At 39.1% G+C, this 17,609-nt stretch overlaps 1 protein-coding gene across 1 annotated transcript in view; it reads left to right on the forward strand.

The window, feature by feature from the left end:
* TASP1 (taspase 1) overlaps window positions 1-17,609 on the forward strand; it is a 236,680-nt gene that overhangs the window by 136,863 nt on the left and 82,208 nt on the right. The window contains exon 11 of the mRNA XM_007450197.1: window positions 10,415-10,525. Coding sequence (XP_007450259.1) covers window positions 10,415-10,525 — 111 coding nt within the window. The remainder of the gene's footprint in view (window positions 1-10,414; window positions 10,526-17,609) is intronic.

The following is a 17,609-nucleotide window of genomic DNA, read 5'->3' on the forward strand; positions in this document are numbered from 1 at the left end:
CCCACCCACCCCCGCCCCGCCCCGTTGCAGTTGCCTGAGACCGTGTGGCTATTTCTGGCCAGTGGACTAGAGTGGAAATGATATGTGTGACTTCCAGGCTAAAGCTATAAAGTGGCCCTGGGTAGCCCTCTCGTTCTTGTGGAGGGGATATGATCCAGGAGGTGCAGTTATAGATGATGGAGCCTCCATTAGCCTAGGTTTGTTCCTGAGTGACTGTTGGAAGCACATTCCCTGGTGACCCAGGTACAACTTATAACATTAATGAGAAATTATATTTTTGTTGTGTTAAGCCACTGAGATTTGGGGTTGTTTGTTCTTGCAGGCTCCTATAGTTATACTGACTGATACTCCAGCGTGGGCTTTTGCCAGATAAGTTTGATGAAGTGAGCAAAACATGGAGGCTTTCAGGAGTAAGAGAAAGGGTATAAGTTGATGAAGCATGGAATTTTAGTTGGATAAGGAAGGAAGTGAGGATCTAAGGGCAGTGAGGGATAGTTACAAAGCAGCAGAATTAATGGGATGGCACTTTTGGTGAGGTAGAGGGAATGTTGGAATTAGAGTAGTCAAGAGATGAGCTGGAAAGTTAGGAGGGGTGGGATGTCTACAGCTGGGACTATGGAGAAGTTAATGTTATTGATTATGGCAGAATCGTGGGAGTGAACTTACAAGGCAGTGTGGATAATTTGAAGAGAGGATTTCAGAAAATCCAGAAGCTAAGGTATTGGGTAATACCTAATATTTTAATATCTAGTAGATATTAAAATCAGTAAGAATTATGACAAGGTATAGTGTTGCACAGAGTAGAAGTAAGCTGGGAGCTTAGGTCTCAAAGAAATGAGTTTGTAAGTCTGAAACTGTTTCTATTCACCCTCACTCCAGAATGGTAGTTTAACCGATTCTAGGTTGACAGGTTTTTTTCTGTTCGTTTATTGCCTTAGCATCTTTAAAATATTAGCCTTCTGGCCTCTTCTGTTGCTTGGGAATATGTAACTTACCAGTTAAATTTTTAAATTAAAAAAATTTTTTTTGGAGATCACCTTTTTCTTTGTGATTAGTTTTCTTTTCTTTTTTCTTTTTTTATGTTTTATTTATTGCTTTAATACAAGTACCTAACAAGTGCCTGGCATAAAGAAGATGCCATTAGTGGCTTTGGGGATTCCTGTTTCCTCCTTTTCTTGGGGACTTAAGGAGTGGGGGAGGGGTGCATAGTCCCTAGTGCCATCCGCTCACACTGACACCCACAGCTATGGCAGTCACTTTGACTGGATTTTGAACATCAGCCAGGCAGGGTGCTGCAGAGGTGTCCCTAGGTCCCAGCTGTATGACTCCTTCAGGTCTGGAGGGCCCCTCTGTGACTTCCCCGCTTCTCTCGGGGACACAGAAATCATTTGGTTGCTCCCATGCATGAGAGGGCACAGTAACTCTTCAAGGCTGCCCGTCTGCCCAAGTGCTTGCTGAGACTCTCCATACTGGGCTCTCTCTTTTTTTAAACATCTTTATTGGAGTATAATTGCTTTACAATGGTGTGTTAGTTTCTGCTGTATAACAAAGTGAATCAGCTATACGTAGACATATATCCCCATATCTCCTCCCTCTTGCGTCTCCCTCCCACCCTCCCTACCCCACCCCTCTAGGTGGTCACAAAGCACTGAGCTGATCTCCCTGTGCTATGCGGCTGCTTCCCACTAGCTAGCTATTTTACATTTGGTAGCGTATATATGTCCATGCCACTCTCTCACTTCATCCCAGCTTACCCTTCCCCCTCCCCGTGTCCTCAAGTCCATTCTCCATGTCTGTGTCTTTATTCCTATCCTGCCCCTAGGTTTGTCAGAACCTTTTTCTTTTTTTTTAGATTCCATATATATGTGTTAACATACGATATTTATTTTTCTCTTTCTTACTTCACTCTGTATGACAGACTCTAGGTCCATCCACCTCACTACAAATAACTCAATTTCATTTCTTTTTATGGCTGAGTAATATTCCATTGTATATATGGAATATATATATCTTCTTTATCCGTTCTTCTGTCGATGGACACGTAGGTTGCTTCCATGTCCTGGCTATTGTAAATAGAGCCGCAATGAACATTGTGGTACATGACTCTTTTTGAATTACGGTTTTCGCAGGGTATATGCCTGGTAGTGGGATTGCTGGGTCATATGGTAGTTCTATTTTTAGTTTTTTAAGGAACCTCCATACTGTTCTCCATAGTAGCTGTATCAATTTACATTCCCACCAACACTGCAAGAGGGTTCCCTTTTCTCCACACCCTCTCCAGCATGTTTTATTTGTAGATTTTTTGATGATGGCCATTCTGACTGGTGTGAGGTGATACCTCATTGTAGCTTTGATTTGCATTTCTCTAATGATTAGTGATGTTGAGTATCCTTTCATGTGTTTGTTGGCAATCTGTATATCTTCTTTGGAGAAATGTCTGTTTAGGTCTTCTGCCCAATTTTGGACTGGGTTGTTTGTTTTTTTGATATTGAGCTGCATGAGCTGCTTGTTAATTTTGGAGATTAAACCTTTGTCAGTTGCTTCATTTGCAAAGATTTTCTCCCATTCTGAGGGTTGTCTTTTCATCTTGCTTATGTTTTCCTTTGCTGTGCAAAAGCTTTTAAGTTTCATTAGGTCCCATTTGTTTATTTTTGTTTTTATTTCCATTTCTTTCGGAGGTGGGTCAAAAAGGATCTTGCTGTGATTTATGTCATAGAGTGTTCTGCCTATGTTTTCCTCTAGGAGTTTGATAGTGTCTGGCCTTACATTTAGGTCTTTAATCCATTTTGAGTTTATTTTTGTGTATGGTGTTAGGGAGTGTTCTAATTTCATTCTTTTACTTGTAGCTGTCCAATTTTCCCAGCACCACTTACTGAAGAGGCTGTCTTTTCTCCATTGTATATTCTTGCCTCCTTTATCGAAAATAAAGTGACCATATGTGCGTGGGTTTATCTCTGGGCTTTCTATCCTGTTCCATTGATCTATGTTTCTGTTTTTGTGCCAGTACCATACTGTCTTGATGTAGCTTTATAGTATAGTCTGAAGTTCAGGAGCCTGATTCCTCCAGCTCTGTTTTTCTTTCTCAAGATTGCTTTGGCTATTCGGGGTCTTTTGTGTTTCCATACAAATTGTGAAATTTTTTGTTCTAGTTCCGTGAAAAATGCCATTGGTAGTTTGACAGGGATTGCATTGAATCTGTAGATTGCTTTGGGCAGTATAGTCATTTTCACAGTGTTGATTCTTCCAATCCAGGAACATGATATATCTCTCCATCTGTTTGTATCATCTTTAGTTTCTTTTATCAGTGTCTTCTAGTTTTCTGCATACAGGTCTTTTGTCTCCTTTGGTAGGTTCATTCCTAACTATTTTATTCTCTTTGTTACAGTGGTATAAGGGAGTGTTTCCTTAATTTCTCTTTCAGATTTCTCATCATTAGTGTATAAGAATGCAAGAGATTTCTGTGCATTAATTTTGTATTCCGCTACTTTATGAAATTCATTGATTAGCCCTAGCAGTTTTCTGGTGGAATCTTTAGGATTCTCTATGTATAGTATCGTGTCATCTGCAAACAGTGATAGCTTTACTTCTTCTTTTCCGATTTGGATTCCTTTTATTTCTTTTCTTCTCTGATTGCTGTGGCTGAAACTTCCAAAACTATGTTGAATAATAGTGGTGAGAGTGGACAAGCTTGTCTTGTTCCTGATCTTAGAGGAAATGGTTTCAGTTTTTCACCATTGAGAACGATGTTGGCTGTGTGTTTGTCATATATGGCCTTTATTATGTTGAAGTAAGTTCCCTCTATGCCTACTTTCTGGAGGGTTTTTATCATAAATGGGTGTTGAATTTTGTCGAAAGCTTTTTCTGCATCTATTGAGATGATCATATGGTTTTTCTTCTTCAGTTTGTTAAAATGGTTTATCACATTGATTGATTTGCATATATTGAAGAATCATTGCATTCCTGGGATAAATCCCACTTGATCATGGTGTATGATCCTTTTAATGTGCTCTTGGATTCTGTTTGCTAGTATTTTGTTGAGGATTTTTGCATCTGTGTTCATCAGTGATATTGGCTTGTAGTTTTCTTTTTTTTGTGACATCTTTGGTTCTGGTATCAGGGTGATGATGGCCTCACAGAATGAGTTTGGGAGTGTTCCTCCCTCTGCTATATTTTGGAAGAATTTGAGAGGAATAGGTGTTAGCTCTTCTCTAAATGTTTGCTAGAATTCGCCGTGAAGCCATCTGGTTCTGGACTTTCGTTTGTTGGAAGATTTTAAATCACAGTCTCAATTTCAGTGCTTGTGATTGGTCTCTTTGTATTTTCTATTTCTTCCTGGTTCAGTCTCGGAAGGTTGTGCTTTTCTAAGAATTTGTCCTTTTCTTCCAAATTGTCCATTTTATTGGCATATAGTTGCTTATAGTAATCCCTCATGATCCTTTGTGTTTCTGCAGTGTCAGTTGTTACTTCTCCTTTTTCATTTCCGATTCTATTGAGTTGAGTCTTCTCCCTTTTTTTCTTGATGAGTCTGGCTAATGGTTTATCAATTTTGTTTATCTTCTCAAAGAACCCGATTTTAGTTTTATTGATCTTTGCTATTGTTTCCTTCATTTCTTTTTCATTTACTTCTGATCTGATATTATGATTTCTTTCCTTCTGCTAACTTTGGGGTTTGTTTGTTCTTCTTTCTCTAATTGCTTTAGGTGTAAGTTTAGGTTGTTTATTTGAGATTTTTCTTGTTTCTTGAGGTAGGATTGTATTGCTATAAACTTTCCTCTTAGAACTGCTTTTGCTGCATCCCATAGGTTTTGGGTTGTCGTGTCATTTTCATTGTCATTTGTTCCTAGGTATTTTTTGATTTCCTCTTTGATTTCTTCAGTGATCTCTTGGTTATTTAGTAGTGTATTGTTTGGCCTCCATGTGTTAGTATTTTTTTACTGATTTTTTCCTGTAATTGATATCTAGTCTCATAGCATTGTGGTCGGAAAAGATATTTGATACGATTTAATTTTCTTGAATTTACCAAGGCTTGATTTGTGACCCAAGATATGATATATCCTGGAGAATGTTCCATGTGCACTTGAGAAGAAAGTGTAATCTGCTGTTTTTGGATGGAATGTCCTATCAGTATCAATTAAGTCCATTGTGATTAGTTTTTAATATTTTCTCTTTGTCTTTCTTCTGGCATTTTTCACTGTGGTATACCTAAGGATAGATTTGTTTTTATTTACTGTTTTTGGAACTCTGTATGCATCTTTAATTTTAGGATTTCCTTATAGCTTAAATTCTGGAAACTTATTTATTATTTCTTCAAAGATTAGTGCCCCTCCCCCATTCTTTCTCGTTTCTTTCAAAATGTCTGTTAATATGTTGGATCTTCTCATTTTAAACTTTAGGTTTCTTAACTCCTCATTTTCCTTCTCTTTATCATTCTAGGCTGCTGTAAATTTTGGCTACTGAGAATAAAGCTGCTATGAAAATTCAAGTGCAAAACTTATATTTTTCTTGGATAAAGTACCTAGGAATGAGGAACTATGGTTTTAGTAGTAAGAAATATTTATCTTTTCTATGTCAGTTACCCTGGAAAAAATGAAAAATACAAACATTTCTTAGTCGTATTTCATAATAAAAGTGATCAGCACACCTGTTGTGAGATAGTTGAACTCATACATTTTCCACCTCGGAAGAGTCACACACTATCATACAGTCAACATATTCCAAGATAATGCTTACTAACATGTAGGAAGATACTGTTCTTTACAAACTTCGGTATATTATAAATAAAATGCATTCATATTATATATGAACAACGAAGTCTTATTGAGAACCCCGTTGTGATTTTCTCTTTAGAGCAAAGGTAAGAGTTGCAAAATCTCTAATTTTAAAAGAGGATGATTTCAATTAGTCCATCTTTAAGGAAATATATTTATAAACTGCCTACATGCTTCTTACACTAGTTATGTCTGCTTTAATTAAGGAAGGAAAATGTTCCTCATTTCCCAAGTGAGAAACATTTCCTAAAATCACAACATCCCTAGGGTTGCTCTTAGTCTAAACCTCCATATAGAAATGTCTGGAATAGAAATTTTTAAATATCAGAATCCAAGTGTGTAAGCTTTCACATTCAAAAGTTCAGAGAATCTCAACATCAACAAGCTATATTTCTACAAAAATCAAAATTACGGCTTATATATCCCTTATTTAAATAACAGTGATGTCACTTTAGAGTTAACTGTAGGTAATCACTGGATTGTAATGCATGCAGAGATTAAGAAAATTTCAAGTGTTCCTAAATATCATTATAAAAATGAATGTTTTACATTATGTAAAATTATGATTATTATGATCTCTAGAGAAAGATATATAAAGATTATGAACAAATAAACTTCAGTAATGACAAAGTAAAAGTTTTACCTTCATTTCCAGTTGCTTTCTAAAATTACTAGTTAGTCTCAACCTCATTGAATTAATGAAAATAAAATGTATCCCATGACAGATTTTTGTGGCAGAACCTAGTCCTTTAAAAAACATATGAAACAAAAATAGCACGAGAAGTTTCCGGGTACAAATTATAATATATTATAATATTTAGATCCCCTCAACCAATTCTTGGAAACTCAACATCATTGTTTGTAAGCTAGTCATATAAAATGATTCTAAAAGTATAAATGAGTTTACATCGACCAATTGACTCTGACAATCTGCCATCCCACCACCTACCACAGATAGCATCCAACAGAAGCTAAAACACATTTCACCACCTGCCAAGGAGGCAGACTCCACGGTGGAGAAGACTGGAGCTGTAAGACACAGGTGACTAAGTGCCACACAGTGGCAGTGGTGCTGGCCAGTGGAGCAGGGGTATGCATTGTGTATCCCCCAGACCCCAAGAAGGCTGCTCTGCCTGCATCAGTGCACCCTTGTATGGCACAGAACTTCCAGAATTTTAGCTTCTGTGGAGTTCTCTGAGGGCGAATGTGTGTACTGCCATCAGGCAGTTAGAGGTAAAGACATCAAGATGCTTTCAATCCTGGATCCTGGAGTGAAGAGGCTAAACTTTGTACCCTGATTGTACAGCAGGTTAAATTCTACATACCATCCTCTCCGGAGCTGCTGCCACAACTTCTCCTGGTGGGTGAAGAGTCATCACAGTGCTTTTTCACAGGGGAAATGTAAGAAGGAATGACAGCCTGGGCACAGCTCTGCACAAAGTGAAACACCTCCTCCTTGGAGGGAGAGTCAAGGTCATCAAAAAAGATACCCCCAATACCCCTCCGCTCCCCATGATGGGCTATAAAAAAGTCATCGTCACATCATTTTTTAAATTTTGGGTAGAGATCTGCACCATGTTGGTCACAAGCCTCCTTTAGAGTCCCATGAAAATGGACTGCATCCTCTTGGTTCAAGTATGTTGGGGTAAGGTCACATCTACCACCAAACCACCACTGCTTGTTACCTACCAGATCAAGACATGTGATTCTGATGTGGACTTTGAGATGCCAAGGAAATGTGTTATAATTCTGATGTCTGGGTATGGGGCATACTGGAGTCTCAGTAATAGAAAACACACTAGGGAAGAGTGAGCTGGGACTGGGCTAAGGTTTGGGGTTCGAGGGAGAGACATGGCCATGGAGGTTGGCTGTCAGCAGGCTGTGGGAATGTCCAGGGTTTCTGATAAGTCCAGAGTTCTCAGCTAAATCCTCAAGGTTGGTCTGTAGAGCACACAGTCAAGGCACTGGCATCTGGACTGGCCAGAATGGCAGTTAACTGAGTGTTCAGTAGCCAACCAGGGGTCCAACACCTCTGGAGAGATCTGACAAAATGTAGCAGCACCTCTGCCAACTACTGTGTCCTCTGGTTCTAGCACCAAGTAGGTGCTCATTAACAGTCTGTTGTGGGAACAGATGGGGAAAGAAATGAAAATAAAGTTCATATTTTAGGGACTGATAAGTACCAGGCAGGAATCTGCTTCCAACCTTTGCCTTAGACTCCTAACCAAACAGGAAGAATCTGGAGAGATACCTCTAGTGGTGGTTTTGTAGATTCCTTTGGGATTTCTACATAAACAATTATATCATCTGCAAATAGGAGCAGTTTTGCCTTTTTCTTTCTGATCTTTAAGCCTTCTACTTCATTTTCTTGACTTAGTGCAATGGCTCGAACCTCCAGTGTATTGTTGAATAAAAGCGATAAAAGCAGACATCATTGCCTTGTTCCTGATCTTAGGGAGAAATAATTCAGTCTTTCACCATTAGGTATGAAGTTAACTGTAGGTTTTTTGAGGATGTTTTTTATTTCTAGAAATTAATAATTGAATTTAGAGGCTTGATCAGACTGAGGTGCAATTTTTTTGGTGTGGGGCAAGACTACAAAGGTGTAATTTTATCAAGGGACATGTAATATCTGTTTGTATCTTTTTGTGATATTAGCAGCCATTGACGATTGTTGCCTATAGCAATTATTAAATTATAGGTTACAAACGGTTATATTCTAATTTTGTTAATTTCTTCTTCATTTATTAACTGGGATACTACTATGGAGAAAATTTTCCTTCATAAACCTTCTGGTTACCCTGCTACGCAGTTCCTATAGGAAGGACAGAGAAATGCTTGATTGTTTTCTTTCATTTATCCATTTTCAGAATAGTGAATTGGTTCCATAGCATCTTCCAAAGGTGTTTTTAAAACATAAGCTATGAATTCACTATGTGTTTCAGTCTATTAAGTCATTCTTATTGATGATACATAATTGTGTACTTTTCTAAGTTCTTTTAGAATTTGGTATTTATCACTTTCCCTCTAGGTTTGTAGTTAGGTCTTCATTCTTTGTATAATCCATGTCTTCTGCTAAGATCTGACAATATAAATATACTCTTGCTTGCATGATCAAGGACAAAAGGAAGATGTATTGAAAGACTTATTTCTAATATCTATGAATAAAGAATGGAACTGTTTGCCTCTGAATCACACTTCAGCTATATGGCAGCATATTCTAAGAAACCTTGGAATTTTGTGGATAAAACCATAAAATCAAACTTTTCTTGGACTGGAACCTACAGAACAAGCTTTTGGTGTCAAGGCTTTTATGTTAAAGGTGATATATGTCAGAATAGAAGTCATAATTTTAAATTTCTTGGAAAAAAATCAAGCATTGGAAAACCCTATATATTCCTGTATAACTACAGAGGAAAAAGTCTGACACATACTGTGTATTTTTGCTGTAATGTTAACTTCATGTGGTTTAGCTGTTTGCCTTGAGGCATGTGTACATAACCTTCTGAACACCCATTTAGCTTATAATATGCCAGTTTCCTAACAATTATTATTGTTCTAAAGTATAACATTTCACTGTTCAACATCAAGTACGTACACAAAGGGAATTAAAATTTATGGAGTTTCCTGAGCTTACACAGTGTCTCTACATAGTAAGTGTCGAAAATGGTTTCTTTTCTATTAGCTTTATTTTAATTTTTCCCCTGATTATAAAAATAATATTGCAAACATTTAACAAAATAGGGATCACCATAATCCTGCCCACAAAGTAGTATATTAAATCGCATACCTAGATGAAGATCTAAGTGTAGATACTCACAAAGATCTTGAAGGAGATTTACATTTACTTTACCAAAAAATACAGGCAAGTTATTTCTGACAAAACATAGGTGATTTAAAAAAAGAAAACTTTCACAAGTTTTGAACAGTTTGTATTTTTGGCAATGAGTGTATAATGTATGTGTATACATAATATACATATATGTGTATATACATACATGCATGTGTATATGGGGGCAAAGGAATGGGGGGAAAGGAGGAGAGGTGTACACATGCAGAGAAAATTTCTGAAATGAATGGCACCATCATGATTTAACAATTACAGATAACATTTTTAAGGGAGATTTGTTGTTAGTGCCTAAATGTCTGTCACAGTACATACTAGCCAAACAGAAAATGTGTGTTATATCAGTTTGTGTTGGTTTAAATTTCATGAATTTAAGAACTTTTGATTAAAATATATTCACTACCATATATAAAATAAATAACCAACAACGGCCTACTGTATAGAAATTATAGAACAGTTTTTTGTGGTTATCCAGCAGTGGAAATGAAACAGAACCCTAGGTGGTTCCTAGGTAGAGAATCTAAATTCCTGTATTAGGTGAATAATTCTTATGAAAAAGGGGTTTCCTTTTATTTTTCTTTGTTTCCTTTTAAGATTAGACATGTGTTTCTTTAGTTTCTGTCAAATCTCTTTACTAAAATTACTAGATTCTCATAGAAATCATTTCATCCCTCACTGAATTATTCTCCAACATAACTACTTCTTCAGTGGTGCATAAGGGTGTTTTAATGCTAGTAAGACAAGAAGGATGTTTAGTACTGCCTTTCCTCAACCGTTCTTGGTTTCCTTGGCTTTCTAGGATGTGGAGAGCATCTTGTGCGCACCATACTGGCTAGAGAATGTTCACACGCTTTACAAGCTGAAGATGCCCACCAAGCTCTGCTGGAAACTATGCAAAACAAATTTATCAGTAAGTATAACATTAAGAAAATTGCTTCCTTTTTAAATAGAGGTTGTTCCTCTGAGCTGTAAGCTTCATGAGTCAGGTGCCACGTTTGTACTGCTAGACCTAGGTCCAGGGTTTAGCATGGACTTAGACCCTAAATTATCATTGGCTGTGAAAAGAAATTCCATCAGAATAGCTACTACTGCATGAAATTTACCATATAACCAATGTAATGCCCAAGTTGTGAGACACTGTCCAGGATTAGAGTCATACACAGTAGAATAAAATTCTACTAAAACAAAATTCAAGGGGCAACCTCATTTAAAAGCTTTTCTGTAATACAATTTGACTCTTTCTTAAAAAAAATTTAGTGTTGTATTCATGAATCCAGTGCTGCCACACACAGTTGTCTAGGGTTGAGTTGAAATCTGGCCTGGCTCCACTTGCCAAACCCATATAACCTGATGTGAGGCTGCATCTGGCTGGAGGAAGGGATGGCTTTTTCTAATCTGCAGGAAGATTTTGTGTAGCCTTGCAGTGGCCCTGTAGATAACTCTTACTGTGGATTAAAACTATTTGACTCGGGGTTTTCCCATCATTTAACATTGAGCTTACCACTATGGTAAAGGCTTGTGAAGTTGTATAAAAAATATAAAATATAGTTAAAAATAAGGGGGACTTCCCTGGCGGTCCAGTGGTTAAGACTCCGCACTCCCAAGGCAGGGAGCACGAGTTCGATCCCTGGTTGGAGAACTAAGATCCCACATGTCACACAGCATGGCCAAAAAATAAAATAAATAAATGAATGAATGAATGAATGAATAAATAAATAAATAAAATTGAATTAAAAAAAAGAAAGACGCCTCCTCTAACTCCTCCCAGCAACCCTATCCCATAAAAGACAAAAATCAAACCCCCCCCCCCAAAAAAAAAAGTTAGGGTAATAAGCCATGAACACATAAATGAGGGGAAGAGTATCACAGGGTTAATCTGGGGGGTGTCTCCACATAGAGAATCAAGACAGGATAATATAAGGTGCTAATTATGTGGTGAGGACAGCACAGACAAAGGCGTAGGAAGAAATCACCGGAAAAGGATTCATGGATGATGAACTCCTAGAACTGGCCCCAGGAGGCCGGGAAAGGTGGGGAAGAAGGGAGTGTGAGCACAGACATGACAGTGGGGTTAGGCGTGGTGAGGGCTCGACACCTGCATGACTCTTACCTGGAGGGAAGTGCTCCTGATCTGCAGCGGGGCTGGATTGGCCAGGTGAGGCCAGGTCCCGAGGGCCTTAAAATCTGTGTAGGAGTTCATGTTCGATCTGATAGAAAGGAGAGAACCCTTATGTATTCTTAAGTTGATCAATAAAATGATGTTTTAGGGGAAGGTTTATAAAGTAGATCTCAGGTTGTCCAAGACCATCTCTATAGGAGACGGACATTAGGGGCTGGGAATGGTCCAGGCCATGGAGAGGAAATGGTGATTTTGAGGGAGGGGTCCATGGAGAAAGTGGAAATATTGATAGATTTTGCTGTTAGGAGTATGTAGCCCTCTGGGTCCAGTCAGGAGGTAGAAACCATACATTAGGTTAATCAGGAGGAGTTTAATATAAGGAATTGTTAACTATGATGAAAGAGTAACTGGAGGCTGTAAGGAAGCTCTCTGTGGTGTCCTAGATCTGAGAGTGTCCAGGGAAGGACACGCTTGAGAGGGGCTCAGACCTTGTTGGAGAAGGTGTGGTTCAGCAGGGTAGCAGAGTTCACTGGTTTGGCCTGGCTGGGACTGGTCTGGAGTTGCTGGGCAAACAATAGGCCACCCTCCGGAGTGCAGTGTAGATGGGGAAAAAATAATCAGCACCTGGTGGCTGGGTATGCCGTGGGAGCCCAGCATCAAGGGGGTGTGCAGAGGGCACAGGACTGCAGGACACACAGGCCACAGGGCCTCTGCTGAGGGGACGACTGCTCAGTGTGTGACCAACTGGGCCACAAGGGCTGTGTGCAGGCTGTGCAGGGCCTGGCCCAGGGAGTCCTGATGGGCACCTGTGTGTAACCATCGGGGACCTCTGGTTTCCATGTCGACAGGGCCCAGCCTGCCAGGACACAGCAGGGCTGCGTCCTGGGCCTGTGTCTGGGGCAGACTTTATCAGATGTCCCACACCTACATTGACTCTTCTCCCTGGCCCCTGGTGGACAGTGCAGGCAGGGTGCCTATTGTAACTCTTTTAATGTTCTCTAACTCGGTTTAATGCCTGACTCCTTGCCCTCGTTCTGTCAGTCCTCTCCATGTAAGCCTGGTCTCTTTTTACATGGCACTTTATATTTGTTTTGCTGCCATTTTGTCTTCGTTGGGTGGCATCTGGATTCCAGGGACTTTCTGTGTCACTGTGGAGGGACCATCTGGCTCATGGCCGCCCTCTTCCCTCTGTTGGCTTGTGCTGGGATGGGGCTTGCCCTCCACCTCCCCATGGGTCACTGGCCTCTCTCCCTGATGAATTCACTATGGTGTCCGTGGTCTTACTGTAACCTCTGGCTTCTGCAGTACACATAGCATCCATTGACAGCAGATGCTAGTGGTAATGGGGTCAGGTGGTCTGAAAACATAGAATAATAAGGGGATGGTCAAGTCCTCTTGGCCCAAGCATATCAGGCTACTTTTCCACTCTATTCCTAGAGAGGCTTACCGGCCTGAAGTTGGCATGGCAATGGGCAACGTCCCTACGTGGCTTCCTGTTCCTTTAAGCCTCATCTGTTCTTGGATCCTCTGAATCTAGGGCTTTGTCACTGGCTCCTCTTTTTCTTCCACCCTCACCAGCTTGGGAAGAGGAACAGAAACCCATACCAGGAATCAATTCTTTTCTTCTAGTTTTCCCAAAAATGTCAAGGTGTCCAGTCACACCCCTACCCCAGCCCTACCTTTAGGATACTGGTGGGGACCTGGCTAAGCAAGGGTTGCCCCAAACTATTTGCCAAAATTTAGGCTTTACCTATTTAAAACACTTTTCTTCTCAACGGGCTTTCCTGGTGGCACAGTGATTGAGAGTCCGCCTGCCGACGCAGGGGATATGGGTTCGTGCCCCGGTCCGGGAAGATCCCATATGCCGCGGAGCGGCTAGGCCCGTGAGCCATGGCCGCTGAGCCTGCGCATCTGGAGCCTGTTCTCTGCAACGGGAGAGGCCTCTCTACAACAGTGAGAGGCCCGCGTATCACAAAAAAAAAAAAAAAAAAGCTGTCTCTACTTCGAATTTATGAAAATCCACTCAAGGATAAAATATAACTTTTATAATATAAGCATGCAACTGATGGGATAGATGGGGCATTCCAGGGATGGGAATACAACTGAATTACTGGACTTCCCTGGTGGCGCAGTGGTTAAGAATCTGCCTGCCAACGCAGGGGACACAGGTTTGAGCCCTGGTCCGAGAAGATCCCACATGCCGCAGAGCAACTAAGCCCGTGCTCCACAACTGCTGAAGCCCGTGCCCCTAGAGCCTGTGCTCCTCAACAAGAGAAGCCACTGCAATGAGAAGGCTGCACACCACAACAAAGAGTAGGTCCCGCTCACCGCAACTAGAGAAAGCCCGCGTGCAGCAGCAAAGACCCAATGCAGCCAAAAATAAAAAATATAAATAAATATATAAATTTATTAAAGAAAACTGAATTACTTCCTCAGATTTATAAGCATTGTTGCTTAGGCCTTTAATACGTATCATGCCCTCTTAGGAAAGATTTTTAGGGTAGAGAGAGAAAGAAAAACAGATTATAGGCAAGAAACAACTGGATTTATCTGAAGGAAGAACAGAGTGAATAACTAGAAAATATGAAGAGATTTTATACAGGTGCTTTCTTCCAGTTATTTGACCTGAGGTCATGAAACATAAATAACGGTATGAACTACATGCATGCTGGTAAGAATCACTTGATGGCAAATTGTGAGCTGAGGAATGCATTAGGAATGGACTTTGAGGTCTGCCTTTTGTGATTTTTCAGAAAAAGGTTGATGGTGTTCATGTTACTACATCTTCAAATATATCAGAATCAGACTTGGGTCTCCTTGTTCTTTTGTTTTAACAATTGCCATCGTGGAGTGCTGTTTTTAAGGGAAACCAAATTCTTGACCTGAACAGCCTGTGTAATTTATGTAATTTGCTATTAGTTGCCCAGCTATACCAGTTTTCACCAGAGGTGAAAACTCGACACTCAGGAGAAGTTCACTTCCTGGGAACCCTGCAATGGGTGTGTGATGACGGCACATGGTAATTTTCTTCATGTTGATAGTGACCTGAACTCTTTACTGTGTCTGAAAGCACAGATTCACTAGCAAGTTGTACATCTCCAGATTTGGGTCCATGCTGAGGAGTTGCTGAGCTGCACTCCTTTCTCTTCTGATGCTTTGTTGTCCTCTTTGTATAACTCTTGAAACTCCTCAGAGAGTTGGGCTGGAGTACTTCATTTTTCCACTGGATCCCATGGCCTAATGCATGTTGAACACTCATCTTACAAATTCCAGACTCTTGGAAAGGAATCAGAAATTTCAGAACTCATCAACCCTGCTCACTAAATCGTTGAAGAAACTTACTTTGCGATAGTTCAGTGACTTGTCCAAAGTCATCTGGTTAGTCAGTGGGTGTTCATTCTGCAAGGTCACACTGCCCCTCCCCCGCCCGCCCCTCCCCCCCTTTTAAGCAAAATAAAATGTGGAATACAGAAAAACAGTGTCCTGGGAGTTAAGACAGCTGAGTTCCACTCTTAGCTCTGTGTCTGACTCACTGAATCTATCAAGTTACTTAAGTTCTGTTTTGTTTTCTTTAAAAAAAAAAAAAAAGTTAGACGAGACAGTTTCTAAATTCCTCCACCATGCTAAGTTTTATGAATTCTGTACCGTATTACACCTGTAAATATGTGGTTCTTTTTAACCAGGTGATTTGGGATTGGAAAATCAGAAATTTCTGGGACCACTTGGGAACTATCAAGAAGCATGGATGATATTTACAAAGTGATTAGAATGAAATAAATTGAATTTACCAGGGACCTGGATGAGAAGCAAGGACTGGTTCTTTCCTGTTTTAACAGTGATGGAATTAGTTGTTGGTTTTAGGACAAGCCTCTTTGTTCTCAGTTTCCTCGTGTATAAAACGAGGGGGCCTAGCTCAATAGTCCCCAAAGTCCTTTCTAGCTCCAAAATTCTATTTGGTCCCTGGTTTGTTCACAGGCCAATCTAAACTGTGTGTGTGAAAGTACAGTCGTAAAGCAATTTAGTCCTTAGTTGAAACTATAAATTAAAGCTATTAAAGGTGGATCGCAAGTTTCTATTGAGGTGATTTGGTCGAAATCCTTTCTGGTGATGGCTGTGGTAAGCTAGCCACCACTTCCTTGGTTTTGTGGAAAGGCATCACGATACTCTTCCTTTCTTGCTTCCTTTGTTTTTTCTTAAACAAAAAAAAGATTTGCATAAATAATATATCTAGAGATTCTCACTGCAGTATATACTTAGAAACATTTTATATAATAATCAGGACAGACTTATTCCAAGACTCCGGTGGTTCTTCAGTCACAGTTCTGGTTTTCCTGCCCAGGCACTGGTTCCTGTGGCGGCTTCTGCCCATGAGGCTCTGCTCTGGTGCTGTGATTCTCTATATATGACTGTCTGTCTCTCCAGTTGTGGGGGAAGTAGTTTACCTTTTGATCTCACTTTTCTGACGGATCTAAGAAGAGTTGTTGATTTTTCAGTTTGTTCAGCTTTTTACTTGTTAGGATAGAGCGGTGACCTCTGAAGTCATTACATGCTGGACCAGAAACCAGAAGTCTCCTCCACAGTCTTTTTCCAACGGTTATTATCACATGAACATTTTTTTTCTATAATCAAGGATTTTAAAAAATGGTTTCCAGTTTTAATTTGTCTTTTTCTGATGAGTAAATTTTCAACTATAACTTGGCCTTTTATATTAGTCTGTGAATTATCTGCTAATAGCTTTAGACCATTTTTCTGTTGTACTGTTTGGGTGATTTTCTTTTAATTGACATTTAACTTTTATTAATGGTAAAATTACCTCAAATAAAATATTCTAAAATGACACAGCAATAACCATTTGTACAGAATTTTAAAATAACCCTCTCTTTTTGAGTGATGTTATGTTTGATATCTGTGACCTTCTGCAATAATGAGGGATTTTTTAAAAAGTAATTTTACACTGGATTAAATAATTTGTTTTTATGTATTTTTTTCTAAAGTAGTCAGCAACTTATTAAAATAAAGATTTTTCCAGTTTCTTTTTGTAGTTTGAAACAAACTCTGAAATTATCTTAAATGTAGGGTTCTTTTAAAAATCTATTTTTGATAAATGAGGCTTTAATGTGATAGAGTAAAATTGAAAGACATTTTGAAGATTAAAATGTTTTCGTTTCCACTTGTATTACCATTATGCCAAGATCCAGAGCTTTGGTTTGACTTAATGTAGGAAGCATAAAACAGAATAACCGATTTGTGCATTTTTTTTAAAAAAAACCCACTGTTTGTGTAACGTACAAAATCCATAAAAATGGGTACTGTAAAAATAGTTCCTTAATAATACTTCATGCTAACCAGCTGATTATAGACTGAATGCTTAGTTAAGTAAGGAAAAGAAATAAATAGATTTCCTTTTTAGTTGAGCTTTTTAAATTACACACACATACATACACAGACACACACATATAAAAGCTCTTACAATGATTCAGATGTGACTTTTCCTATTCATGGTTATTTTTGAACAAACTTGGTTTCATGAATTATTCTTTTTTCCTGCAAACTGTGGCTGCATGTGTGGTATGTGAACTTCAGGGTGGCATTATAACTTATTGCCCAGTTCTCAACAAGTAATGTCATAGTGCTTTTTTTAGTTGGTTTGGCTCTCTACTAAATATAATGGTTGATAAAATGTTATCTGTAAAAACCAAATTTCCCTTTTCTTCTCTTTGAATTTCTAAGCTAACTTGTTGGTATCATCAACCTACAGTCTATGTGACTATTATTGAAAAATTCTATGTGGTATATAGTATTACGATTAAAAAAAGAAGCTTTTGCTCTATGTTCTTTTATTTTATCCCTTTGGGGAATGCTTACACTCTTTATG

Source organism: Lipotes vexillifer, unplaced genomic scaffold (assembly GCF_000442215.2).
Source record: "Lipotes vexillifer unplaced genomic scaffold, Lipotes_vexillifer_v1.1 scaffold137, whole genome shotgun sequence".
NCBI lineage: Eukaryota > Metazoa > Chordata > Mammalia > Artiodactyla > Lipotidae > Lipotes > Lipotes vexillifer.